Genomic DNA, 27,813 nt, shown 5'->3' with positions numbered 1-27,813 from the left:
CCCCCTTCGAATCTAGTTTAAAGCTCTCTTCCTCGGGAGTGTGCACCAATGGTCTGCAGGGAGTGAGCGGTTGTGCTCAGCTCTGGGTTAGCCTGGGTTCTCCTTGGGAAACCGGGAAATTGTAGAATAACAGCTCCATGGGACTCAGAGTTACTTTTTTGCTTTCGTTAATTTTGTAGGCTCCTTGCTCATTTAGGCCAGTGTTATGTTAGTGGAAAACAAACCACTTCCAGGAAAAAGCTTAGTTTTCAAATGGCTGTTTTCCTTTTTGATTTTTTTTTTTACTTTTTTCTAGGAAATAAGAACTTTGGCCTTGATGGTGAGTTCCTAGCTTTGCTGTGTTGCTTTAAGCAAGTAGCCATATGTTCATTCTAAGCAGATGGCCTGACAATTTAGGTGCAGCTAAAACATTTGGCTTTTGCTGTTGGGAGTTAAAGTTGGGGCAGCTGACAGCTGAAGGAACAGCTCATCTTGCCTTCTGGTCATGGCACTTGAATTCTATTCAGGCCCTTTATTTCTCTGCTTTAAGAGGTAACGCATGCTGCTCAGAGCAGGGAGTGCTCAGAAGGGGCAGGGACTGTGGCAGATGCTTTCTGTGATGGGAGGGGAGGACATATTTTCACCATTGATAAGTATAACTTGACCTAACCTGTACAAAACTGATCACTTAAAACAGCAGAAATAAAGAAATACATACCTATCTACAACTCACTTTGGACTGGCCTGCTGGTCTCTCAGGACTCCCCATTGCTTGGCTTCTCCAGGAAACACAATTTTAGGAGTCCCTGGGAAAATTCCCCCATTATTTCCCCTTAAATTCAGAAGAGTTGTTTGGTTTCAAAACATAAAAGTCCTGTTGATAATCTGAAAAAGACTTTTTTCTTTATCTAGGGACCCCCAGGACTTCCGGGTGTGGCTGGACCTCCAGGGCCACCAGGACAGAAGGTATTTGCTCAGCTCAGCACTTGTAGAGCTAAGAGAAACATAGGAGCGGTCCAGGCAGAATTCCCCCCCACAACCCTCCCCAGTGCTCCTATTCTCCCTGTCCAGCACTATCAGACTGTCCTGCTGGCCTCTACCACTCCTCCTCATGCACAATATCCTGAAAATCTCTTTTCCCACAATGATAAGGCTTTATCGGAAAGATGAAGGGTCCTTTCTACTTGCCCTCCCCTTTAGGAAACAGCTTATGGGAACTGATCTCTGCGTGGGCATTCTGTTGTTGGGGGTGATATTATAGCACAAGGGCTGTGAACTGTCAGTCAGGATAAACAAGGCTGGTGAAGTTCTTTGGAAGTCAAACAATGTATTGTTTCAACAGGGTTTCCATGCTTTTTTTCCCTGTGACTACTAGTCATCAGAGTCCCTGCTGACTATTTCTGTAATGCCCACCCTTCATCATCATCGTGCCACACAGAAGGAGTCAGAATAGCTGCTTTCCAACTGCCCAAGTGTAACAATTCTGTGTTTCAGGGTGAAATTGGCTTGCCAGGTCCTCCAGGCCATGATGGAGAAAAGGTGAGACATGGTGCCTCTGTGGATTGTTCTTTCCTTCAGTGGTCTTATCTGGAGTTAGGATTGCACTGTCACTTTTCCTGCAAGGGGGAAAAAAAGCATTTTTCTTAATAAAGTATTAATGGTTTATCAAAGTCCTAACATATAAGGAGTGATTGGGATGGCATGGCAAATCTACTTAGTCCTGCCAATGACTCCTCAAAGGGCATTACTGTGAGTGAGAGATGAGCAGTGAAAGAGGCTCTGGGCAGGAAGTTGCTCTGCAGTAGTAACTTTACTCTATCTGTAAATGTTTCACTTTGTGTTGTATTTCTTTTAGGGACCACGTGGCAAGCCTGGAGAAATGGGCCCCCCTGGCCCTCCTGGATTGCCAGGAAAGGATGGACCACCTGGAATAAAGGGAGAGCCAGGCCATACTGGAGCCACAGGAGAAAAGGGCGATAAAGGAGAGCCGGGACAAGCCGGCTCACCAGTGAGTAAACTGAAGCCTCTTGGAGCACTGCTGGCTGTCCAGGTTATGGGACAAGGCCCTGGGATACCTCAGAGCCCCTCCAGGGTGGGTGCTGGAGGCACCTCATCGCTGCCATATCAAGTGTACCAATGCAGAAGCAAGGTCTTGGCTCCCTGGCAGATGTGTTGTCCATCTTGCTGGAGTGGCCGTCTCCAGCTGCCTGCCCTCCTCTCTGGGCACTGTCACTTGCTCAGCTTTCTGCCTGGCATGTTGCTTAAACTGAAACACTGCTGTAAGCAAGCAGGCCGGACTGTGAGCAAGGCACCCGAGATAACAGCTCCTAGAAGGCAACTGCGTGGAGTAATTCCTTACATCCTTGCTACTAACTGGGGCAGAGTGCCCAGTCTCCCAGCTTCAGTCTGTCACAACTTCTGTGTCCCCAGCAGTAGTCAAGAGGGTTTTATGCAAGGAGTTCTGCCTTTCTACAAGATTACTAGGATAAAGCTCTTGCTATCACAACAGCTGGCTCTTGGAGAGATTTCTAGCACCGGCTCCAGCAAACTGCATAACCATTGTGTCAGGAGGATGGAGCCAGGCTCTTCTCTGTGACATCCAGTGATAGGACAAGGGGCAGTGGGTTCAAGCTGGAACATAGGAGGTTCCACTTGAATATGAGAAAAAACTTCTTCACGGTGAGGGTGACAGAGCACTGGAACAGGCTGCCCAGAGAGGTTGTGGAGTCTCCTTCTCTGGAGACATTCAAAGCCCGCCTGGATGCGTTCCTGTGTGATCTGATCTAGGTGTTCCTGCTCCGGCAGGGGGATTGGACTAGATGATCTTTCGAGGTCCCTTCCAATCTGTGATTCTGTGATTCTGTGATGAGCAGAACTTGGAAAGCAGTTCCCCATCTCTGCTCTGGGGCCTAGCACATCCACAGTGACAGGAGGATATTCAGGCATTTGCATATCCAGCTTCAATACTAGTGAAGCCCTGCATTGCCCTTGGCACGTAATAGTTGTCTGGGGTTTTTGATATGTTCTTGGGATGACCACAGCCAGTCTCAGCTCTTGGGATGTTGTCTCATATGTCTGCTGGAATTAGTCTTGCAGAAAGTCCAAAAATATTTCTTGATCTGTAGGGTCTTGATGGCCCCACTGGAGAGAAGGGTGAACGAGGTGACCAAGGGATGCCAGGACCACCAGGATTGCCAGGTCCCATCGGACTTCCAGGATTGACAGTAAGAGTGAAAAAGACTGCTCTTTGCTGCTTGGCAAAGAGCAAACAGTGCAGAGCAACACACAATGGTTCATTTCCCAAAGTGCCGTGTATCTTGGGAGCCTCAGACCCCTACCCCTTAGAGTTAGGTGTTTGGGTGTCACCAAATGTCCATCAGGTCAGGTATCCAGCAGCAGGAGGGGGCCCAGGTGGGCATCTGCTACTGTTGCCATCTGGAGGTGCTGGCAGCTGCCCACAGAGCCTGTGTGGCCAAGTCAGCCGAGATGCCTCAGCATCTCAGCATATGCTGCTTCTCGGGATACGGGTGGTTCAGAGATGGCTTCTGATGGAGAGAGACTCCAGAGTGCGGCTGGTGGTGACAGGGTCTGTTGTTGTGTGCAGGGAGAGAAGGGCAAAACTGGGGAGCGTGGAGACAAAGGAAATCCAGGAGAATCGGTAGGTCACCTTTCTTATTTTATTTCTGCAGTCCCACCAATAGGAGAGGGATGACTTGGCAGCAGTGTTGCCCAAAACCAGTACATCCCACCCTCTTATGACACACCCTTCATTGCGGACACCAAGCCCCATCTTGTGAGAGTGAATTGCCAGCCACCCCTAGCTCCTGATGCCCTACTTTTTCTCTACACAAGAACGATCTAGCTCACAAGCTATTGATAATGAATGCCTAGGGAAAAACAGAAGATGATGTAAAGCATAACGAATATTTTCTTCAGCATTTGTGGTGAAGGGATGTCCAACAATACCTGCATGTATCTATCTATATATATTTTTCAATAGGTTTTGGGTTCATGAATTTGTCCATTCTCCCCTCAAAGCTCACTCCTAGTCTTGGTAGCACCCCACAGCTAGGGGTCCCACATGCATGTGTGGAACCAGCCACCTTCTTTCCCATCTTTTGAAACAGCTGCAAGCTGTTGACCTTGTGCCTCCTTGAAGGAACAAGGTAGTGTAGTGGAAGCAGACATTTTTCTGTGAACAAAAAATTCACAGATTCCCTCCTAAATCTCTGCAACTGCTGCATAACCATCCCCAGAGTCTTGCTGCTGCTTCTCAGGCTCTCTGTCCTGGCTTGCTGCCACTTCCAAACACAGTCCTTAGGGGGAGTCCAGGTTTCTGAGCACGATAGAGCTCAGCTGCACCCTCTGCCCTGCCTTCCTTCCCTTTGAGCAGTTCCCCTTCACCTCTGAGGGCAGAAGACTACAACAGTGATTTCTCCTGCATTGCTTTCTAGCTATCTGGCCCCCCCGGACCCCAAGGCCCACCAGGACCGCCAGTAAGTTTTGAGTGATTCACCTGAGAGGAAAGTCACTGGGAATGAGGACAGAGCAGGAAGTATCTGGGAGGATTCTGGGTGGAGAAAACAGCCAGGGACACTGCAGCGTTTAAATGGGAACATGCTTATTGTCACTTCCAAAACCACCCCCCAGGGTAGGTCAGAGCTATGATGGGCTGGGTAGGTAAAGAGAGAAGGTTACGTTAGTCTGAGATGAAAGGGAAGACAGTAGCAAGAGGGGATGGATGGGATTAAAGAGATCAACTGCAAAAACGGTCTTAATAGCAAGCCTGGCCCACTGCCAGGGTGTTCTAGTGCCTGCCCGTTACCAGATGAGAACAGTACATGCAGTGCCCTTTACACAACTAAAGGGGCCCCTGGGCTAAGCAGTGCCCTCTGTGCGTTAGAAAGCGACAGCTCTATGCTGCGCACCGAACTGGGATCCCTGTGTTTTAAAGCACATCCTTAAACTTTACTCATGTCTTGTCTCTCATCCCAAATACAGGGTCTTCCGGGCCTGCCAGGACCGAAGGTAAGTGTGAAACACTACATCCTGAAATACTATTAGACTGTTCCAGGTGCAAGAATTCTTCAGGAACAACTTTCTAGCTTGCAAATGGTATTTACCACCTTGGTAAGAGGACAAATACTTCTGAATATTTTCCATAAGGAAGTGGATGAGCAGCTCTCATTTTAGGACCCAGAAAACTGGTCATTTTCTCTTGTTTTCACCCAGAGAAGTGGGAAGCCACTGGCCCTTGGAAATCTTCCCATGAGAACATAGTTGAAATCTTTCTCTGAAGGGTGAAGGTCTGCACAGCAGGATGGATGCCCTGTCATATGATCCTAAGTAACAGAGCTCTAACTTAAAACTAGACAGGTTCTGTACCCTGTAAATTTTGCTGTAAAGCCACTCAAGAACTTCACTGTTCTTGGAGACTAGAAGCTTTATAATCTCCATCTAAATGTGTTTATGCTCAGCCTGCACCATTGGTTTGCCTGCCGTAAAACAGTACCTAGATGAAAAAGACATTGGAGTGGAAATGTTCAAGGAGAGCTGCATTTTTCCTCTGACATTCTTGGCAAAAATTGGAAAATGTGCAAACTGTTTTAATTCTTCTGGTTATGCTTAATATTTGGCTACTGGCACTATTTGGGTGCTAAAGGGGATGGTATATTTTACCTGATCCATCTTCTCTCCAAGTGTTGATTACAGGTACAGTTATCTGTCTTGTGTGCCTGTAACTCACCAGCCACTGCTATCACGTGTCTGGGAAACTTCCGTAAGGTGCAGTTGTCTTTGGAATATCTGCCAAACAGATGCAGGTGAAAGTCTTGCACAGCACAGCCTGGATTATAGGCAGAGGAAGTACTGCACCAGTTTCTCCCTTAACAGAGGATCCATGTAGGCTTTATTGGCAGGTGCAATGAGATGTCCCAAATGTGGAAGGTTTTGTTCCAGTCTTGCAATTTGTAATGAGTCTTTTTGTAATGAGGCTTTCAGTAGTGGCAAGGATGAGAATGGTATACCCTCTTGCAGACATGTCAGAAATAAGTAACTCTTGCAGGTATGTGCTCAAGCCAAACACTGTTGTAGGGCAGTGCCACGTGGCTGTATGGAAATGAGTGCTGGTGGAGTGAGCAATGTGCTGTCCTGCAATTCTAGAAGAGTACGGCAAGCAGGTTTACTATTCCTGTACAAACTTGGTTCTTCTGACACTTCTATTTCAAAATGCAACCAAGATAGTGTTTTAAAATGTGTTTTGAACAGGAGTGGGGGGGGAAAAAGCTTTGGGTTGCATTTTGAATTTATGAAAAAGGAATATTTTTGTTTAATACTGCTTTATAGTTTATAATTGGAAAAGGAATTAGGAAAATTCCTTTTGGAAAAGGAATTATTTTTTCCCAAATTTTTAAACTGATGCCTTTGTATTTACAAAAGTCTTTCCAAAAATATTTCAGCATGATTTTTCTTCAAAGCTTATAGACATATGTCATTCAGTTCCAATGGATCCCCATCTTAGAATGTAAAACCCCCTATCAGATAACTTCTGGTTACTTATATTTACTGACACTCCCTGCAGTAGCAGAGAGAGCTACAGAGAAGTGAGCCCAGTTCCCATTTGAATGTTTTCACCCACAGGGCCTGAATCTCCTGTTACTGCCATTGACTTAAAGCAGGTGCTCACACAGAGATCGTTTGACTGATTCTGGTTTTCTTCACATTGGGCTGAGAATCAGGCTAAAGCATTGCCCCACTGCCTCTTGTATTCCCTCTGCTGCTTCAGCGCTCTCTGAAGGGAGGAATGTTTGTTATATAAGTGGTGTTGCAGCGGTTTTATTTTCTGCTCCATCCTTCCTTTAGGGGGAAGCGGGGATTGATGGAGTGAAAGGAGAGAAGGGTGCCCAGGGTGAAAAAGGAGACAGAGGGCCACTGGGATTACCCGTAAGTATCCAGGAAGCAAGCAGCACTTTACGGGCCAAACTTGTATCGGCTGTAAAAAGATCCCTCAATAGACGCACGCAGGGATTTGATATGCAAAGTCAAAGAAAGATGATCTTTAAATAACTGTGCCTTTGCTTTTTAAACTTAAAGCCTCAATTTCCGTACAGAACCTTCATCTTTTAGATCTGTTAAATAGATCAGTGATCACTTGAATTCTTTCTGCTTCTGGTAGGATGGGGAAAAACAAGCAGTAGCTTTCCTGTGGGTTCTTTGCACTTTGAGGCAATGGGGCAAGACCAAAACCAGAAGTCGAAAGGACCTGGAAAAGGAAACACCTTCCCAGCAGCTTGTCACCTCAGCCAGGCTTTGTACAAAAGCTTGGTGGTTCTGAATGCGTCCAGCTTCTTCACTAGACAATACTCTAACAATCACTTCTGCGATGGAATTGATGGTTTCCCTGGGGAGGTAGCAGCCTGCTGTGTTCCCTGCTGTATGTGAACTCAGTCACACTGGAGTAGTGTTAGCACACTGCTTAGCTTAGCAAGGAGGAGTTTTGGCAGAATTATGAAGAAGCTACAGGAGTTTTAGAACCTGAAGGCTTTGTAGAGCTTTTAGCTCACATCTGTTAAAAGCCTCTTCACCCCCGAGACTCTGCTGACAGCTGATAATGAATTAGTGGTGACTCAGTCCCACCCAGTTTCTCTGCCAGTCCGCAGGTTCTCTGCTTGTAGAAAGCACTTGCTGATCATGCTGCCTGGAAACAAGCACTGCAAAGCGCATCCTGTGTACTGTGTGACTTTGTCAGCCTCCGTTCGATCACCCAGATCCCTTGTCCCTGACTTTGGCTGAAATGTGTGTGTCTTTATTTGTAAGATGTTTTCCTCTTTTAGTTGTGCTATATAGCAGTTACCTTCCAGGGCCTGGATGCACCTTGTCTGACTCTAGGCACTCAAGTGAGCTCACCATGAGTGTATTTGCTGTGGCTTCACGCAGAGCCAGTGGGGAGAAAGTGATACTGTTGGAAGGCTCACATGCAAAAGACTGTGCCTCAGCGAAGCAGTGAGAAGTAAAAACCCAGCCCCCATTTTGCCCCGAGAAATGCAAATGGAAGCTTTCTGTGTAAACAGTTATTGCCTCAAGTCTGTGTGGTATCAGGAGAGGGGAAGGAGGTCCCTGTGACAGTCTGAGCGGAAGATGCCCCAGCAATTGCCCACAGAAGCTCATCAGTGTGGCAGAAATGTGCTAGCTGGTCTCTTACAGCAGTGAGCCCCATGAGAAACAAGGGTCCCTTGGCTTTTCACATTGCTCTTCCTGAGCTGTGGAGGGGGAAGACTGTTTCAGAACTGTCCTCTTAGAGATGTTTTGTGTTTGGATCAACAATATCAGCTGGCCAACTAGGAAGCACAGTTACTGAGCTGTTAGTGGGGTCAGAGAGATATTGTGGACCTTGTAACCCTCCTCACAGCTACCTAACTGTCTTCATGAGCTTTTCCATGCTTGATCCAATGTGTTTTCAGCCTGTCAGACTAAATGCAGTTGTATTAATAAGTGTCAAACGGGTACTGAAATATTTCAAAGACAGACTCTGTAAAATCCAACAGCTGGATCTGCTGCCTCTTCATGTGTGACTTTGGGCTTGATACTGTGCCCAAATTTTCAGTACATTTCAGCGCTGATTGTCTGCAGTAGCCTTGGGCTTCTCTGTATAGCCAACAAGCTAAGGAATTTGTCATTCTCTGGAGGAGAACTCAGTATTTTGTACTAAAGTTCTACCTAAACTTTCTCTCCTGGCTGCTGCCAGAGATAAGACACTGGGCTAGATGGGCCTTGGGCAGAACCACTGTTAGGTCTTACGGATGAAAAAATTCAGGGCAAGAGCCAAGTGCCACTTAATTTACTGTAAGTCTGCCCTGGTGACACAGGAAGATGAGCCACCTGTTTTATAAACCTCCAAACAACTGGCTCCTCGCCTCTTCCTCTGGCCAAGAGATGCATAGTGGAGCAAGTCTGTACCTGACTAAATGTGCACCTACAGGACTCTGAGTTTCTTGGTAGGAATTTGAACTGTTGATGGTCCTACACTGCTTGCAAATGCCTCTGTGACCACAGGCCTTTGAGCCCTTGAGACTTCTGTCTCATCTGTGTTGCCCAGCCTGCCACATAGGCAATGCAGGTTTCAACTCCACTGTCACACTGGACTCTTCATCACCTCTCACAGAACAGCATCTTCCTCAGAGGTTTTCTTAGTGGCACCAAGAGAGGGAAATTTGCATTCTTAAGGGGATCTGAAAGTTAAAGGTCAACATTATATGTATTCAGTGTTTCTATGTTTTTGTTGGTTTGCTTGTAAATACCATCACCTGTCCTTGAGATCTTAATTTTTGTTTATTGCAAGCATATGTTTGTCTCAAGTCACTGCTTCACTCACCTCTTCCCTCCCCTCTCCTTTCCCTTCACCCTCCTCCCCTCTCCTCTTGCCTTGTTTTTGTTAACCCTCCCCATCTGTTCAGGGTGCTTCAGGTTTAGACGGCAGGCCTGGACCACCGGTGAGTTCCATTTCTCCATTACCCTACGTTCCTTCTCCCCAGTATCGTGATTTGTCTCGTCTCTTCCACCAGAGTCTCTTGTTTACACCAGGAATAACCTTATTTTTCTCCAAAGCAGGCTTGGGAGGGGGGTTAAACTTAGACTGAGAAGTGATGTCACACACTTGTCTTTTTTTGATGTTACGAGTCTGTCTGGATTCCGGGATCACACCCTATTTGTTCCACTTTATCTCAATAACAAGATGAATGAAACCTCTGCATGGTTCCATGATGCTCTGTTCTCCTGCTGTCTTTATCATGAGAGGTCTCTAGCCTGTCATTCTCCATGGTAGCCTTGCTTGCCACCTTTTCACAACAGTAGCTCTTCAGTTTTGTCTTAGATACCACAATGCCAATGTGTTTTGTCCTGTGAGCAAAAAGCTTTGTGTGTTGTTTTCACACATGGCACTTAGGGCTGCGTTGCCATGGGTTGCAGGTGTGCTTACAGGTGTCTCTCCGTAGCCTGGTAAGCATCTCAGTGTGAGGAGAAGTTGCATCTAAGATGCCTTCTGCAGCCAGCACCAGCCCTTCACCGTTCAGCAGCAGAATGCCATGCAACTTCAGCAACTCCAAATGTGATTTTCTTCAGTCCTGTATACCTGGGTGTGGGGCTGACGGGGTGTGTTCCAGCCTAATATATACACCTGAGACGTAGCAACATCTAACAGTGGAGCAGGAAGATGCAAGAGTCCCACCTCTTTTTGCTAACTCACTGTGAGATGTGAAGGAAATAAACTCCTTGTGCTTAAGCTGCTTAGTCTGTCAAATGCAGAATGAGGCAAGTAATGCTAACCTGGTTCTGCAAACCGTTCTGCTATTCTTGGGTAACAGCTGTTAAAAAAGGGCCAAATATTTTTAATCCTTCTTGGGAAAGCATGCATCACCCACATGCAGTCCATTTGGCTACTTAAAAAGAATAACTGGAAATAATTCAGCTGCTCTGTAACTTCTGAACACAATCTGAATGGCAGCTTTCACAGTTGTTTTGGGAAATTGTAGATTTAATTTTATAAATATACAGGTGTGATCTCAATGTATTTCACAGCACTAAATGATCTTGAAATGATGCATATGTGCAGGCAATTAAGATTTCTGTGATGCAAACTCCTGAGCATGGATCTAAGGAGAGTCTGATTTTTCTCACTTCCTTCACTGCACTGAAGTTGTGTGCTGCATGAATTACTTCTCCACTTATGTTCTGCAGATCTTAATCTTGTCTGAAAAGCTCTCCTGATCCATGAGTCATCCTGCTCACATTGGAGGGGTTACTTTAGTGGCTAAGGATTGCAAACTCACATTAAAAAGTGCAGGACCCTTTTCCTTAAGGCTGTTAGAAAAAGACTTCCCTATTCCAGAAACTTCTTCCTTTGTTTTTCGCAGAAGGCAGGTTGTAGGCTTCAAAGTATTCCTTTATTGAGGCTCCATGAAGGAATTGTACATCAATACCCAATCTAAAAGGATGTGATCTAAGGTTAGGAAAGCAAATGCCTACCTAAACTGTGCAAGTGAGGTGGGTGTACTGCGCACTACAGATTTGAAGGCTAAAGTAGAGCCTTCCACTGTGGTCTGGGAGAGCTGTAAGAGACCCTCCAACATGCAATACTCTACAAGTTCAAGAAGTCTGTACAGAGCTGAAAGCACCTGAATCTTTTCCTTAGTCAGAAGGACTATTGCCCACATAAAGGATAAGCTTTGAATGGGTTAATTTCCAATGTCCAAGCAGGTCTCAGCAGCACTGCGAAGTGCTTTTGGTATGGCTCATGTCAACGGATTCACAAAAAGACTGGGTTTTCCTGTTAGCATGATTGAGAGCTTGGCGGAGTGACATAAACAGCAAAAACAGAACAGAGGGACTGGGACTGAATGGTACCCTCTTGGTTTGCATCTGTGTATGTATGCATCTGCATTCATCTCTGCAGCATGGTGTCTTTCCACTTGCATGACTGACTGGCTCCCTGTCACCAAGTAACCAAACTCTTTCATTTTCGCTCAACTCAACTGACTCCAGGGGCAAGACACAAAATAAGGAAATAAAGAAAAAGAAAAAATTGTGTATCATATATCTAAATGTCCTTTATTGTACTACAGCTTTCAGCCTTGTCTGACATAAACTAGAGAGAAAAAATTCCCTCCTGTGGAACTAGTAGAAATGCCTGCTGTAACAATTGTCAAGAGATCGTTTCAAAATTAAAAATAAGGCTCTGTAAAATGGTGCTGGTGTGATCTAATATAGCCGTCCCCATGTTCTTCAAATTGCCTAGAACAACTACTTCAAATCCATCGCCGCCAACACTGAAAGCTGTAGTGGTGCTAGATGCCTTCCACCACCAGACTGTCCTTCCCAGCTGTGCTTTTTTCCTTAAAGGAGCAGCAGCATCTCTTGGCTTTAATGAGGCCCTAGAATAAAAATCTCCCAATGTGTTTTCTTTCCTACAACTACAGGGTACTCCAGGACCAATTGGGGTTTCGGGACCAGCAGGACCAAAAGGAGAAAGGGTGAGTTTGCTTCAGAGCTGACCAGTGCTCTGTAACTTCTCTGAAGATAGCGCAGCTCCATGGGAGAGAAAAGCTCTAGGTTTTTCTAGAGCTGGAGCTGCTCTCTCCTTGCATATATAAGACCCTCAGCTGGGCCTCTTTGATCTTTGAGCATCTCATCCTTGGTGATTTTAGTGCTTTGAAATGTGTTCTTCACTTTTCTTCTGTAGTGCTGCTGTAGCCACTGTTGTGCTGCCTGTTTGTGCTGAACAGGAATGTAACAATTTCTACTCTTTTGTCCCTATTTCAGGGTAGTAAAGGAGATCCTGGAGTTGTAGGACCAATGGGGCCAGCAGGGCTTCCCGTAAGTATGGGAGTACCAGGGATTTGTTATCTACAGTGCTTGTTTCCTTGCTGTGGTTGATAGCTTAAGATGCTGCTGTAGTACAGCATTTGCAATTTCAGCTAGGAGAGGTATTAAAGAGGTGTTGAAGGTGTTAAAGAACCAAAGTCACCAGCTTATGTATGCTACGGGAGCAACAGAAAGAGCTTGATAGCTTCAGACCAATGATTCAGAATGAGGTAGATGAAGCTGAAGGGAAACTGTTAATTCACATTGGTCCTCAAAATACGAGAAGAAGCTGCACAGGACTCCCAGGATATGTATCTTAGTCCAAAATGCTGCTTTTGAGCACATCTGCTCTGTTTAGCTTTCCACAGCTTGGGTATGTCCCTTCCACCTGTCTGAGAGGGCTCTGTCTTGCCACTGCAGTGCCAAAAGCTGCCTTCAGCAAGATTAACTCCACTGTTTGGGATTGCTTTTTGCAGAATGGGGCCAGTGTTGGAACTCTAGGTTTATGTAATTATGGAGCTGCTTCATTGCTTAACACAAAAAGGGAAGTTTGCTGCTCTTTTTGGGGACTGCATTCTCTGAACTGGTTTGGTTTCATCTGAAGAACCCTTAGAGCAGTAGTAGTGGTGTTACAACCTGGGTGGTCTAATGGAGGTGAAAAGAAGATTGGAAAAGTTTTGGGGTTTGTTTGGTTTGGTTTTGTGGGGTTTTTATTTGGGTTTTTTTTTATTTTGGGGTTTGGTTTTTTTGTGGTTTTTTACTATAGAGCAACTGGTACAAATGGAAAAAACCAAACTCCTGGGCACATGTTCTTCTTTTTGAGTGAGAATATAATGGGGCCTACTTGTTTCAAATTATTTATTTTTGGGTTGATACATTTCAGGGTTTACAAGGTCTACCTGGTGACAAAGGAATCCGGGTAAGTTACCAGGCAGACTTCTTCAATTTAGTTACTAACGTCTTCGCACAGTGATAGACAGGTTAACTCCTGAGCAACCCCAAGTAGCTGGCATGTACTTCTGTCTACTAAATCTTTGTATATAAAGTAACTTTACAAACTTGTATTTTAGAAGGTGATACCTGTAGTTTGTATAATCACCTGGGACATTGTGGTACATCTATCTGAAAGCTAAAGGAGGGATTTTCTAATTGTTCACTGTGGTCATAGCTCTGTTCTCACTGAAGCACAGGACTTCATGTGTAGTAGAGCTAGGACAACATGGCATGCTTTAGAAAATCCTGCTTATCTATTTACTGGTGTGTGTAGGAATTCCCACAAGAATTAACTGAGGTGGAACCAGCAAATCTTATTACACTACTTTTAAATTCCTCCTGAAGCATGAAAAAGAAGGTTGACCTCTAGCATATGATCCTCCAGATAATTTGGAAGGTAGAAATTTGGAAAAGATAAATTAATTTGGCCTACCTTAAAGAATCAGACATGAAGTCTCCTCAGGCATTGTCCTGAACAGATGTGATGGGGGAAAGTTGGGTCAAAAACAGTAACGTGAACGGCTGCTTTTCTGTCATACCACCTGTGTTACAGAAAGACAAACATTACTAAAAAGGACATGTTGAGAAGCTCCTTGCTTTTTCATCAGGCTTTCCACAGCATAAGGAATTTCTTACCTGTTAAGGCTCTGAATCTTTTTGACAAAACCAGTTGAGCACTATAGATGAATATAATTTACATTTAGAAATATAAATGACTTCTGGATTAGAGTTTTCGTAAGGTTACAAGTGTATAAGTATGTCAAGCCATTCAATACAGTACACGTATTTATCTTTATGCATGTACTCATACATACACGTACACCTTGTCTTCATAAGACTCTGGTATCACCTAAGTTTATGTGAAAACGTAGTTTTATAGTGCATGTGCCCGTGTAGTGATTTCATGATATGAATTTGCTTTTGATACATAGTGAGTGTTCTCAGTCCTTTATTTGCAATGTATTTATGACCTTACTCTGCACAGACTGGGCAGTTTTGGAAAGCAGTAGCCAACTGGCATCTTAAACTAGGGGAGAAAGGTCCAAGTTTCATGGGAGCTCCAAAGTTCTCTCCTTCTTTAATCATTGCATTTCTGGCTTTGCTTCTTAACTTCCTCTTCACTAAGATGCATTTTGTTTTGTTTGTGTGGCTTCTAAAAAAAATAGCATAATTCCTAGACTTTTTCAGTTGGTTTTTAAACTGGGTATTTTATTTAAAAGAAGAATCTTTCATTAGCTGTAGGTAGGATTTTTGAGCTCTCACATAAAGGCAAATGAAAAGTGGGAGAAACTGCAGCTCCTTGTAGAAGGTGAGTTGGAAAGCATGAGTGGAAGTTTTGCTGGCCCCTTGAAGCATGTGTGCACTTTGCCTCACTGCAACCAATATTTGGAAGTGAAAAAATGTGAGACTGTAAATGGGCAAGTGCAATATCTTTGCAGGTGGGATCCTAGAAAATACCACTTTTCCCATTGAGTCTTTGTACAGGGGCTTCCCCTCAGTCCTGCCCCTCTTCAAAAATTGTGAACAGGTCATTGCACTACTATTTACAAGAGTTAAACAGCACAGTTCTGCTGAGTACCTATCTGAATGCCTTCACCCCTCTGAAGTCATTAGAGACATCTGACAAGTACCATTTAGCAGAACTGGACACAGTGCTGGTTCCCCAGGATTCCCTTTGCAACCCAGCATCCCCAGCTAGGTGCTAGGTCTCCCCTACAGTGGGACATGTGGCTTCTGCAACAGAACCTCCCAGAAGCATGGGACAGTCTCTCCCAACTGCTGGCAAAACTATGGCGGCAGTTCAGCCAGGAGACTGCAAAATGAACGAGAAGAAAGCTGTGAAGTGAAAAAGAGAAGGTAACACACCACTTCTGACCTTCTCCACAGGGGGCTGGGATACACCACCCACCTCTTTGGAAGTGGGAGATGTATTAATTTGAAATGCCGCTCTTTCTTTTAGAGAGCAGCAGCATGCATAGCGCTTTGATATGAAGATTTTCAGTGTTGAGTACATTAAAAATGAGGATCTGCTTTGTTAAGCTCCTGAATAGTTTGCCAAAATCCTTTCTGTTACTTTAGGCAGAGCAGTGCTTTTTAAATCCCAGAAGCACTCCTGCTGGCCTTTGTTTGGTGTAGGAGTATAGCACAGCTGCACCTGGGGACAGGCAGAGACAGCATCATGGCACTAGGTAGCAATGGGAATAGATGGCCCTTCAAGTAACCCGGCTGAAAAAGTGTAAACCCTGAACTCATGTTACCAAGCTGGTATCTTCATTGTTATTTTAATGCCTGTGTTTTTTTCTTGTGTGTATATGTGTCTTCCTCGCTCCTACAGGTCCGCCCTTGTCCCCTTTATCCCTTCCTCCTCTTCCACCTTTCTTCCTGGTTCCTTCCTCCTTCCTCCAGAGCAACCCACGCTACATTTTCCTGGATTATCCTCTCTGTTCCAGTGCTTGGTTCTGGGTGACTTCTCCTCATTGCCTCTCCCCTCACATCCATTTCTCTTGCCAGCTTTGGGTTTAACACTTTTTTTTTTTTTTAAAGAAGAAACAGCAACCTGTGCTGTCTGATTTTATCCCTTAATTCCTCTAACCGTCCCCACAAGGACCCTAAATTCCATGTGTGGCAGCCCCTTCCCCCTGTTTTATGCTCAGCAGTTTTGAGAATTTCCTCTGTTATACAGAAAGATTTGGTATAGATGTAACTGTCAAATACCCATCCTATACCTTGCCTGACCTACTGTGGGTGGGAGGTATCCTCCTTGAGTGAGGAGGAGCAACAGGGCATCTGGGCATTCCCTCAGCCCCTTTTGTAGCTGGCTTTCATTGACTTAATGCTGCCCCTCCACAGGAGAGCAAGCCTCCTCTTTGGTTATAATTTTTAAATTTGTTTCCTTCCTGCCCTGGCTCTGATGTAACTCAAACTGGAGCCTACAGAGAAATTGTAGTCTCAAACCCCTGTAAGAGTCCCACCTTCCTGGGGTATGTTTGTGCTGCCAAAAAAGAGGGCCAGGGACCAGTCGCAGCCCTGTGGCTGTGCTGCTTGGGGCTAGTCCCCTGTGTTTGTGCAGATAAGTAATGGCTAGGAGCACCATATATTGTTTTTCACCTAACATCTCAAAGGAAGATTTCTCTTCTTTTAAAATGTTTCCTAAATGTTTATCCTTTTTTTAAACTATCACTGACATTTGTTTGAAATGGATGATCCTAAAGCTTTTGTGTATTTTTTTTTCTTGGACTAAACTATTATTTACAGGGGGAGAGGGGCAAGAAAGGCTCTAGAGGGTCTAAAGGGGATAAGGGAGACCAAGGAGCGCCTGGATTAGATGCACCCTGTCCGTTGGTATGTTCTGTTTCATCAAATGTATTGTTTTAAGATTTGTTGATGGAGAAGAAAGAAGGAAATAATAATGTAAATAATGGTCTTGCAGAAGTACAACACTGGGATAAGGCCCAGCCTGGTTCCCACTGCAGTCTATGGCACAGCTGCTGTCTTCGGTGGGGAACCACAGATCCTTTGAGCAATCAGGCTGTTGAGTGACCATGGTTATATTCCTTCCTCTCCTGGAGCTCACAAAGGTTTGGGGTACATGGGGATGTCCCATGTGCTGGGAGCCCAGAGCTTTCTCCTTTTGGATAGAGCCCTGTGTCTCCTTTGCTGCTAGTTATGGCTCTTCTCTGGAAATGTTTCATGTTATCATGTCTATGTAACAGCAAAACCTGAATGCTGTTTTTCTTGCCTTGGATAACGGCCAGCTGATCTGATCGCCCGAGAGCGACACAGGGCACTCAAGCTGCATTGCCCAGAGGGAAAACAGATCTCAGTTATTTTAAATGGGATACGTTTCTGTCAAAATATATTGTCTATAAATCTAGACAAATGAATAAATATAGGAATATGTATACATTTTCATCTGAACTCATGTGCTGCAGCAAACACTGCCAAAAATCTGTAGTGCTGCCATAAATCCCAGGAGTACTTGTGGATCATGCATCCAGAAATCCAGCTGCTGGGTTTCCTAGTGGGGATAGGAAGAATGGATGATTTCAGAATGGAGGAAACATTGTTCCCATTCTCTCAGATTTAACTTGGAGAAGTATCTTCTGACTCATAGATTATAGAAAAACAGAAAGGAAACTGCTCCTACTAATGATGCAGACAAAACTGAAACTGAAAACGTGGTCCATCTGTACTCTGGGTATGCAGCCGAGTGCCCTGCGACAGTCCCAGTGGGGGACGCAGCCACTCCTCCCATGACATGGAGGTGACTGCCATTAACTGAAATAATGATAGTGGTTGATTTCATAAACAGGGTCTCCGAGGTTTTAAAGGCGAGAAGGGTGAACCGGGGTTACCTGGGCTGGACGGCCTGGATGCCCCATGCCCATTGGTATGGCGTACCTTCCCTTTCCTGCATGTGCGTTTGCTTTTTCTATCTTGGTTGTTATTTTCTGATACCTCCGAATAGCTGCATGCCCTAGAAACACCTGCAATTCCTTTCTTACCCATCTCCATCCTACCTTCCCTCACGCTGCTGTGTCAGAAACAGGCCTTTGCCTTCGTGCTACAATTCACACCTGCTGTCAGCATTGCTTTGTGGCATGAGGAAAAAAAGTAGTAGGAATGAATTTACTTACAACTGCTTCAATTCTTCATTTGCATTCACTTTGAGAGCTTTTGGTAGACTAATGTGTGAAGATCTGCCTCTGCCCTGGCTTGGCTTTCTAGCAAGGAGCTGCAATGCTCCTATCTTTCATTAATTCTGTCTTTAAGTGCTTGTATGTGGCTAGCACAGCCTAACCCTACTCAGTACTACCTCAGTCACCCTATACATTAAGATGACTGAAAAAAATAGTTATCCTGGTAGCAAGCTAACATGAAACATATTAACGGGACACTTATCTCCCTTGCCTGCTGCTAGACAATTCCTATTTGTGATTCTCCCCGGAAGTCAAAATGGTACCCATAGCACCCAAGAAACTTGACTTTTGCATTGCCTGTTTCCCGATATCATCTTATTCAAGTATTAAAGGATGATAATTGTATTTATTGCCTCATCTAACCCAACTATTGTAGGACAAAGGTATTCAGGAGCACTTAACCTCAACTGATTCCTAAGTATCCCATTAAACATCACCAGTCTATTAATTTACTCTGAGATTTTCTGGAGATGCAGCATTCAGGTGAGGATTTTGTTCCTTACAGCAGTCTCAACAACTCCATAATACACTGAAACTCGTACTCCCCTGCCCTTGCAGCCCTGTTTGCCATAACTAGGTGTGCCTGAGGATGGTCATTCCAAGCTTTATGCACACTTAAAGATGTTTGATCCCATTTACATGGGATAGGATATCAGTTCCACTAGCTGGAAAAATGTGTCCCCAAGGAAAAAAGTCACATTTAGTCTGGAAAGTTTTCTTAGTTTCCTGAGGAAGCTATCCCTGAAATTGCCATTAAAACCCTTTGTTATTTGACCTTTGTGAAGAGATAACATTAGTCTTCCTTCCAGCATTCCATCCTTTGTGCGCTGCCGTTGTCTCTTGGGGACAGTGACTGTAACTGTGACTACTTCCAAGGTCTCAGTTGCTGCTCTGTAAATTCTGGGTAACAGAAAGAAACTCTTCTGCCAACCCCCCAGGTGAAATCATACCTGCCCAGAACAGTCCATAAAGGAAAAAAACCACAGCCATGTGTTTTGCCTCCCACTGATAATAGCCAGGTGTCTGGCTAAGTTTTGGCTGAGTAAAACACCTAGTTACACAGGCGCAAGGATTCTACCAGTGCCCTGGTAGGCTCAGTTAGGATTCAGCCCACGTGGCCATGGTAGAATGTACACTTCTTTTCATACCTATTTTTGTTACAGGAAACTTGCCAGAAAATCTGGTGAAATGGAGATGCCATTATTTTTTTATATATAGTGTTCTGGCATGCAAGCTAGCTTGGGAATGTGAATAAGCATGTTTTTTGATCCAACTAGGTTAAAAGCTTAGCATCCAGCTGACACATCCATGTGTGTAACTTATAGAGGCCATGAACTAATGCTTTACAAATCTGAGCTATGTGGAAGGAGATACTTGGTACTAATAAGCATGTCGTGTATCCGTTCGCGGCAAATTCGCCTGCAACAAACACTTCCTTGTGACCCTGGTCTTCCTTTGATCCCTAAGCTGTAACTCCCTGGCCTCCCATTCCTTCATGCACCTAACTTCCCATCTCCTCCTGCGATGTACCACACCAGTCATTCCTACCACCACCAGTGTACCAATGGGAACGCCACAATTTACCCAGTAATCAACCTGTAACTCAGTTTTTCCACGGGGCGGGGGGGAGGGAGAAGAAATATCACAAGGAGACCACAGTCTGAAAAATGCATTTGAAAAGCAATACGGTTATAGCAGTATGGTAACGTTCACTTCATCAGTCCCTTCAAAGTGCATCTCCTTTAAATAGTTTATTTCTTGATATACTACTGTGCATTTGCTTTTTTGTTTGGTTCTTTTCTTTTCCCCTTCTCCAGTGGGTCAATATGCACTGCGGATTTCTTACGTAGTGCTTGAAAAAGTAAGAACTGAGTCATTTGAAGGAAGAAATGTGCCTGGATCATGTGTTATACAATTTCAGCCCCTGCTCTTGAGTTTTCCTGGGGAACAGGAATAGTCCATGAACCTGACACACACACACACCGCAGAAGTATTTGACTTCTCATGTTAGAGGCGTACCTCCTTTGACTTTATCTCCTGCTCGAGCACCCTATCATTGACATAATTTCCTGTTTTCTTGCATCAAGTAGGGCTGCACTGAGATGAAGTTAATGGCAGTAATTCACAAAAGCACTTCTCAACTATTTAGCCTCAGTCTTTTAGTAGCACACCCCTTAAAGTATACAACCTTCTTCATTATTGAAAAAAAACCAGCTCACATGCCAACCTTGGGATGTGTGGCCCAAGACTTCAGGGTTGCAGAACTGGCAGGGGATTTTTGTAGAAATCTCACTGACTTTATTGAGGCAAAAGCCCACTCTCAGGGAGTCAGCTGAGACATCCTCAACCAGCATAGGGGCTGCCCAGCTGCTTGCCTTCCTAATTTCCCTGGAGCAGGATCTTCTCAGAGGCAGGAAGGGACATCCGAGCAATCTCCCTCAGGATAACGCAAACCCTTTAACAAACAGGGCAGAAAGGAAATGGAGGTTTTTTCCAGACCCTCCTCAGGACCCAAGGTTAATGCTGCCTCTGGGGTTTGCTTATAACCTCAGCATTATAGAGTCAAGCCTGAGGATATAGACCAGGCATCGTGCGCTTTCCACTGCCAACTTCCTGCAGTATTTTCTGGGCTGAATGGGACCTCCTGTGTTCCCCCTTCCTTCAGCGAAGCCTGGCTAAACACCTTCCTTAGTGAGGAAGGAGAACAAGCCTACGGACCTCGTGTACATAACTTCCTTGTGTAGCCTGCAGGCAACCCCCCACTTCAGCCCCAGCCCTTGCTCCAAGCATACTGGTTAGGTCAGCCAGAAGCCTGGGTCACTCCGAAGGGATGAGGAATATCTCTCAGACTATTCCTCCAGTCCTGGTTCAGACTGTTTGTTGCAGCTGTAATAGTTAACCCATTCCTTCTTTCCTCCATCTCTGCACTATTTACTGTCTCCTAAACTGCTGCTTCATCCATCTTTTTTGCAGGGGGAAGATGGTCTTCCAGTTCAAGGCTGCTGGAATAAGGTAAAATAATCCTGGAAATGTTGTGACTGTGCTGTACTGGCAGTGCTACAGGTCTTGCTCTTGTTTTTCAGTGAGAATTGTTATTTGTGGCCTTTGAGCTGCCTGGCCTTGAAGTGCTCTAACATTTGCACAAAAATTAGGTTTTCACCTAGTCACCTCTGTTCCCAGAGGCTGGGAGCTGGCATACATACCCCAGGTAACCTGGGTGTCACAGGAGGCTGGTGGCAGTGGGACAGAGGTTCACGACTTGCTTTCGGCAGAGTGAAGGAGCTGTGGCTCAGGGCCCCTGTATGTCCCTGTCGGGCTCTCGGCACCAGACTCCACAGTGCTCCCACTGAAGCTGGCCTGGCAGCTGGGCTGCACCACAGGGCGAGGGGCAGACCCTGCTCCAAGGAAATTGAGTTGTTTGCTCGATTCTGGGCTGACACTGAAAGGGGGTGTAAGTCCCTCTCCCCTCCATTCTCCCTTTGTTTCTGATGGTTCAGCTGCCTCAGGAGTCCCCTTCTGAGGTTCCCATAGACCCCTCTGCCACTCCTCAGGGTCTAGCCCACTTTAGTACCTGCTGTGTGCATTAACGCCCAGTACTCAAGCCACAGTGATCACAAAAAGTGGAGGCAAAGGGTCAGGCTGGATTGAACCTCCCATCCTCGCTGCGTGGGAAAGGTGCAAAGGATCGTTGCTGAGATCCAGCACCATCTCTGTTCCTTCTGGAGACCCGGGAGCCAGCTTCCCTCACACAGTCCCACTGTCCTTCCGTCCCATGAAGTGGTCCTTCCCCCTGCTGAGCTGTCACTAATGTTTGTTAGTGAATTGTCACTAACACCCGTTTATGTTTTCTTTTGCAGTGATGATTCTAACCCTGGACTGGCCTGTGTGTGTTATTGTACATAGAATATTTATTTTTATACAGTGTTCTCTGAAATGCCAAAAGTTATGCATTTTTACAAATTATCAAAAAGCTGCATATTTTTTGTACAGAAAGTACTAGACCTCCCTTCTTCTCTGTTTGTCAGTTCTCTGTATAATTCTATGTCTGCATTATGCTTGTTTTGTCATGGAGTACAGCTGTAATATTTACATGATATTTGTGCACACATGATGAATATAGGAACTTAATAAATTATTGCATTAAAAGTGTCCAAAGGAACTGCCCTGTATAGATTTTAAGGTCATTTTCATTTTTCAAGCTGGAATCATTCAAGACTATTTCAAAATATTATGTATTTTTATTAAAGTGAAATATTAACAGTTTTGTGGTGACTAAATTAAGGTATTGCTGGAAAGACTCACGGTAGCAACTGCACAATTGGAAGTTAGAGATTCCATGATTAATAGTTATCAAAGGCTGTTTCTTGCTCAGATTCAGACAACCAAGCGCAGCCTCCCGCCAGCTCCTCTAGAGGCTGCTCCGTGGCCATACAGGAACGGTAACACCTTCCCCAGAAGCTGTGGAGTTCGCATGTACAAAGAGAATCTCTCAGTCTTTTGCCTCTGGCTAAAGCAGAGCACCTCCCATGATCTGGAAATAATAATAAATTACAATAAAATAAAAATAAAATAAAGCACTTCCCATGAGCTGGAATAACCGTCATGACAACGAGCCCTGGTCGCAAGGAATTCTAACATCTTTCTAAGTTGTAGGCCTGCGAGTAGCTTAATTAAAGCCTCATTTAAAATTAAGCATATGGCAGAATACCTCAATGATATCCTAATGAATGTTTTTTAGATAAATCAATCCAGATGGCTTTTAAAAATGTTAACCAAAGGTCACAGGCAAATTTGCAGAGCATGTCATTATAATTTGCATATGTACTTCTTAATTATCCTTCTTGACCTACCTTTGTTAATAATGTCTCAAGTCTGAACTACCCATCAAGAAAAATTATACTATCAGACTAAAGCAAACATCACAATTCTTAGAAAATGAGCAAAGGAGTGGAAGCCTAAATCTGTTGCTGAAAACGCATCCACTTTCCTTGGTCCTTCATGTATGTAAAGGAGAAAGACAGTTTGCACCCTACAAGTTTCAGGGGGATAGAGAGAAGCTATCAGTATTTAAAAATCACAATGGAGAAACACAAGTGGTAGTTCATTGGTTAGACGGATCCACAGAAGTCCTGCTCTTTGCATAAAGCAGCCACTACAAAAGGAGCTCAGCACGCTCTCTCACAGCGTCACTGTATAGATTTTACCACCAGAGTTCCTGTGGTACTGTACGTATGGATCACAGGCTGTGCTCACAACAGCTGCTCCTGGCAACAGCTGTGCCAGATGAAGTGGTCACCACCACCGCTGCCTCCTATAGTCAGCTCTTCATCTGATGACAGATGAAGAGCTATTAATTAGTCATTTTTTCCAACCGATTCTGTACAGCCTTTTAGCACCATCAGAGTAAAACAACAGAATAAGAACTGTGGTTCGCTTGTATGCAGAGGAAAAGGCCTGACGGGCACTGCCCAAAGAACCGAGCTCAGCCCCTGACCTTTGCAATCCATTTGTCACCTCACCCTTTCTGAAATTTACTGAACATCATCTAAAAGCCAGGGAGGTTTCTACCACTCTATGTCCCTTGCCTCCTTGTTCTGCAGGCTGTTCCCAACTCCTCAGATTGCTCTTGCAGTTTAGGAAACTCCTTGCAACTTTCAACCTAAACTAATTAATGATATTTACAACCATTTCTTCTCATGCCAACATTGTTCTTTGAATGAAACATTTCCATGCATGATGTTTTCCTGAGATGCTTGGGGTACTGGAGCTGAAACGACACAGAAAGAAAATGAACTGCAGGGCAGCAAGGGATACTTGTTTGTTTTCTCAGTAATATATCTTGTTAATGTAAGCCCCAGCTCCCTATTATAAGGTCTTTGCAGTTGTGAAGCTTAGCTAATTGGAACAGCACTTATTTAAACAAATGCCACACAACTCTGGTGCTTTAATTACACACCTGTTAAATACAAAACAGTTACAAAGGGCCTGACCAGGTATACTGATGGTGCCTTGGCTACAGAAGGTTATAGTAGTGGTAGTGGTGAATTTCTTCTCTGGTCTTGTAGCACTCAGCCCACAAGATAGCTAGTTTGAATGCTTCAATCTCTTCTAAAAAAATGCTGGCTATATTTGATCCTCAAAACCTTACAGATACCTAGAAGAACCTGCACATGCCTCCTGTTCCCTTTGGTGTCTATAGTGTGTTCTTGTTTTGTGCTATTTGTGATTGCACTGCATGGGATTGTCTTTGCTTGGGTTTGTCGTATCTAAAAGCAAACAAAGGGTACATCTGTTACCTTGTCTTGACACAGCTACTGAAAGACAAAGGAGTCTTGAGGTGATACGGCATCTGTTTTATTTTTTGGGCTGTTTTTTGACTGATGTATTTGTGACAGAGAAAGCTTTTGCTTGAGACACAGGGGACCTTGAAATGCAATTGACAGAACTCCTGAAAGTCCCTGATTTGTGTCAGCAAAGAGGCAGGGGAGGAGGGATAGTCTGAGCAAAAGAGGTTTAATTTCTTCACTTCTAGCTTTGCCCCAGCATAATTCTTCTGTTATCAGTGGAGATGCTCCTGGCTTAACCAGTGCAAACCACAAGAGACTTTGGTGCCACAGCTTCCACAGGACTCAGCTACTTTCTGTCAGCAAAACACAGACACACGCACGGTCTCATCCTTATTACCTGTTTCTTTATCTCAAATCATTCTGCTGGGCTCTAAAGGTGCTTACTGTGGGCAGCTTATTGTAGGACCCTCAGAGACTTGTTTAATGCTTCCGTTTGGGTTCCCTTCAAAAAGCTGAACTTAATTCAGTGTAAAGCATTTTAAAACCTTTTTGAGACTGATATTTTGGAGGAGTATCTACTGACTTGAAAATTTGGTTAATTTCTACTTCCATTTGCAAACCAGCAGCTCCCTTTGCACCTTGGGAAAAGGCACTGATAGACTTCAGCTGTGGAGAAAACTCAGCTCAGACCTAATTCTCAAGATAGCTAATTCCCACACATTTCTGTAGGAAGCAGGCACCTAAGCAGGAGTAGCACACCTAAATGTTTCAGTGAGCTCAGGCTGTGACACGAAACACTGACAGACAGTGCTTAGCAGGTATGAGTATTTTGATAATCCCACAGTGCCTCTCCATCAGTTTTGCCCCTGTTGGGCATTGAGTCATGAGCTGGGCATTGAGTCATGAGTGTCTCCCACAGATGACTAAGAAAACTGCACCTCACATGGCATACGCACAGAGGGAAAGGACTCACGATTATTTGCAGCAGTTGCAGTAAAATATAAAAGATGAAAGACAACTGATCTAGCACTGGGGAAAAAGTATGCGTAAAATAACTGCCCACCTATCAGAAAGGTAGGAAAACAGTGACAAACATGCCCTGTGGCTGCTGCAGATGGCAACCTGGGGTTTTTTAACTGAAGTAGAGAACTTTTCAGACTGCTGTTCCCCCAACCCATAGCTCCTCATATTGATGCAATCTCACCAGCCACTGGGGATAAACCAAAGGCTGCGAATCAGTGAAACTTTCCTGATTAGCTGCTCTTCCTGACAGGAAGTGCCTTGCATTTCAAGAAAAAACCCAAATGGTTGAAGCTGGGTTTGCACCACCCTGAATCTGACAGTTTAGTTTCCGGGTCCATCCCTACTGAAACCTGTAACTGGTTTGCTGTTGCTGTTGATGATTGTTACTTCTGCCTGGCCGTTTTCATGTGAAACTGTTTGTCTGCCACTTCAAGGGTCAAACTCCTTGGCTGATAGCCAAAAAGTGAGACAAGTCTGAGGGTGGAGAAGCTTGATAAATGAAAGGAGAAGAAGGACCTTCCTGAAGATTTGCTGGAGATGTTTTGCAAGTTTCCTCCCTGGAGCTTGGGAAGAGTTCTTCAACTGCCCACCACGAATCTGTGCCCAGATGCTGCCTGCTGGGGCTGCGGGAGCTCGGCGTGCCAATGCCTTCTGCTTGGCTTTCTGTCTGCTCCCAGAGGCCAGTGGCAGGGTTTGAAAATGACACCATTTATATTCTTTTTCTTTGGTCATTTTCACTTCACTCTATTATTGTGGTCAGACTCTTTGGATGAAGAATTAGGCTCATTTTCCAGCAGCTGCTGAATAAATGAGTGCAAGACATAGGCAATATTTCTGTGGGGAGATTCTTTGATCCAAGAAATCCTTCTTGAACAACTATCCTTAGAACAACCAGTAAAACCCCACGTGTCCAGTTTAGAGTGCTGCTCAGAGAGGACATGATAAAACCTTTATGCTACTGTTTCTGGTTGCCAGATGATAAACTTCCACCTATACCATTGATGATTCCATCTTTAACCTTTTCATCACAAACTTTCTTCTCCCGTTCAGTTATAAAGACATGACTTCCCCCCCCCTGCAATGGGAAAACCATTCTGGATTTTGAAGGCATGAAATATCTTGTCAGAGAAGGAAAATATGGAGTGTGGAAAAAATCTGGTTTCACTGAATAATTCCTTTGCTTCCTGTACTTCTGCTTTGGTCTCCACCATGCACGCTGGATGGATTTTTTTCTGGGGCCCTCCAGAAATATTCTGCTGGCCCGTTAAGGCCCTTTTTGTGGGTACCTCTCAACAGATGTACTTCCAGATGGAAAATAAGGATCATGAGGGCTAATTTCCGCTGTTACATGGTTTAATACATTCACTGAAGGAAAATAAAGGTTTGGCAAAGTGCTGAGGAGTGCAGAGGACGTTTTCCAGCTGCCTGACGGGTGGAATATACAACTCTGGATACTTGTACCAACTGCTGTGCAAATCTGGCACCACCTACAGCTCCCATTGATGAAGGTTAAATTCTATTCACGTGTACTCTACAGCTCCACCACAGTTCTTGCAATTTATCAAAAAACCTAAAATTAATTAAGTACGTATATAATGAACATGACTCACAACATTTCTACTTCACTGAGTGCATTGGGATTCCCATTTGCTCAAGCACTAAAACACATATTTAACTCTGAGCAAGTGATTCCTGTGGGCCTAAATGATGCTATTTGCATGTTTAAGCACTCTAGTGAATCAGGGCCATTATTATTAGCGTTAATGAATGATGTTATCTAAATCAGCAGGCAGAACTAAATGAAAAACAATTCACACTGCAATTCAGAGAGAAAGCGCTGCTTTCAAATTCAAAGTTTTAAAGTGCAGCGAGTCCCAGAAAGGCTTAACCTTCATTCACACACCCTTTGCCAACTTAGCTGGAATAATCCTGACCTTCTGATCATGACACCTGTACCTGGCACCCATCTCCTTTCATCAGTGCAGGGAAAGTCTACTGTTAATATAATCAAGGATTACAAAGAGCAGGGAAAAATCTTCTACTTTCTGTTTCGTCTGAGGAAGTGCAGATTTTTTATTAAGATTTCTAACAGATGTATTCAGTAAACAGAGTAACAGGGGAAGAAATTGTTTCAGTTATGAACAAGGCTGATGAAAGGGTTAATTTATTTTATTTGTATTTTTTATTTTTTACTTTTTTGTGGGGGGAGGAGGGAGAACCTGACCAGAACTGCAGGCGGTAGGTGTGCTTTTTTTCTTCTTTTTTAATGAAAACAACTATATATATAGTTTGATAATGTTACTTTTCTTTTTATTAATGATTTTTGGGAATGATTTGTTTGCTCTTTTCTGTTTTCTTGTGTTTTCTTTTAGGTACATTTTTTAATGGGCTTTTGGAATAAGTTTGTAAAAGTTCCTCACCCAAAATGTCCTAAGGACATTCCTGTTGTGTTTTTTTTCTTCCTAAGCTCAGTAGTA

General features: G+C 44.3%; 1 protein-coding gene across 1 annotated transcript; it reads left to right on the top strand.

The window, feature by feature from the left end:
- Positions 1–295: 295 nt before the first annotated feature.
- On the top strand, positions 296–22,270 carry LOC104472413 (collagen alpha-1(XIII) chain-like; the record flags this gene model as incomplete). Its single annotated transcript, XM_010088089.1, has 14 exons — positions 296–319; positions 892–945; positions 1,474–1,518; positions 1,835–2,071; positions 3,105–3,203; positions 3,584–3,637; positions 4,981–5,007; positions 6,841–6,921; positions 11,949–12,002; positions 12,292–12,345; positions 13,217–13,252; positions 16,582–16,668; positions 21,000–21,038; positions 21,884–22,270. Coding segments are annotated over 14 exons (894 nt in total), but the record flags the coding sequence as incomplete, so codon positions are not given.
- Between the last annotated feature and the right edge of the window lie 5,543 nt (positions 22,271–27,813).

The sequence above is a fragment of the Pterocles gutturalis genome, unplaced genomic scaffold, assembly GCF_000699245.1.
Source record: "Pterocles gutturalis isolate BGI_N339 unplaced genomic scaffold, ASM69924v1 Scaffold53086, whole genome shotgun sequence".
Classification (NCBI taxonomy): domain Eukaryota; kingdom Metazoa; phylum Chordata; class Aves; order Pterocliformes; family Pteroclidae; genus Pterocles; species Pterocles gutturalis.
This window is presented reverse-complemented; position numbering and strand designations above follow the sequence as displayed.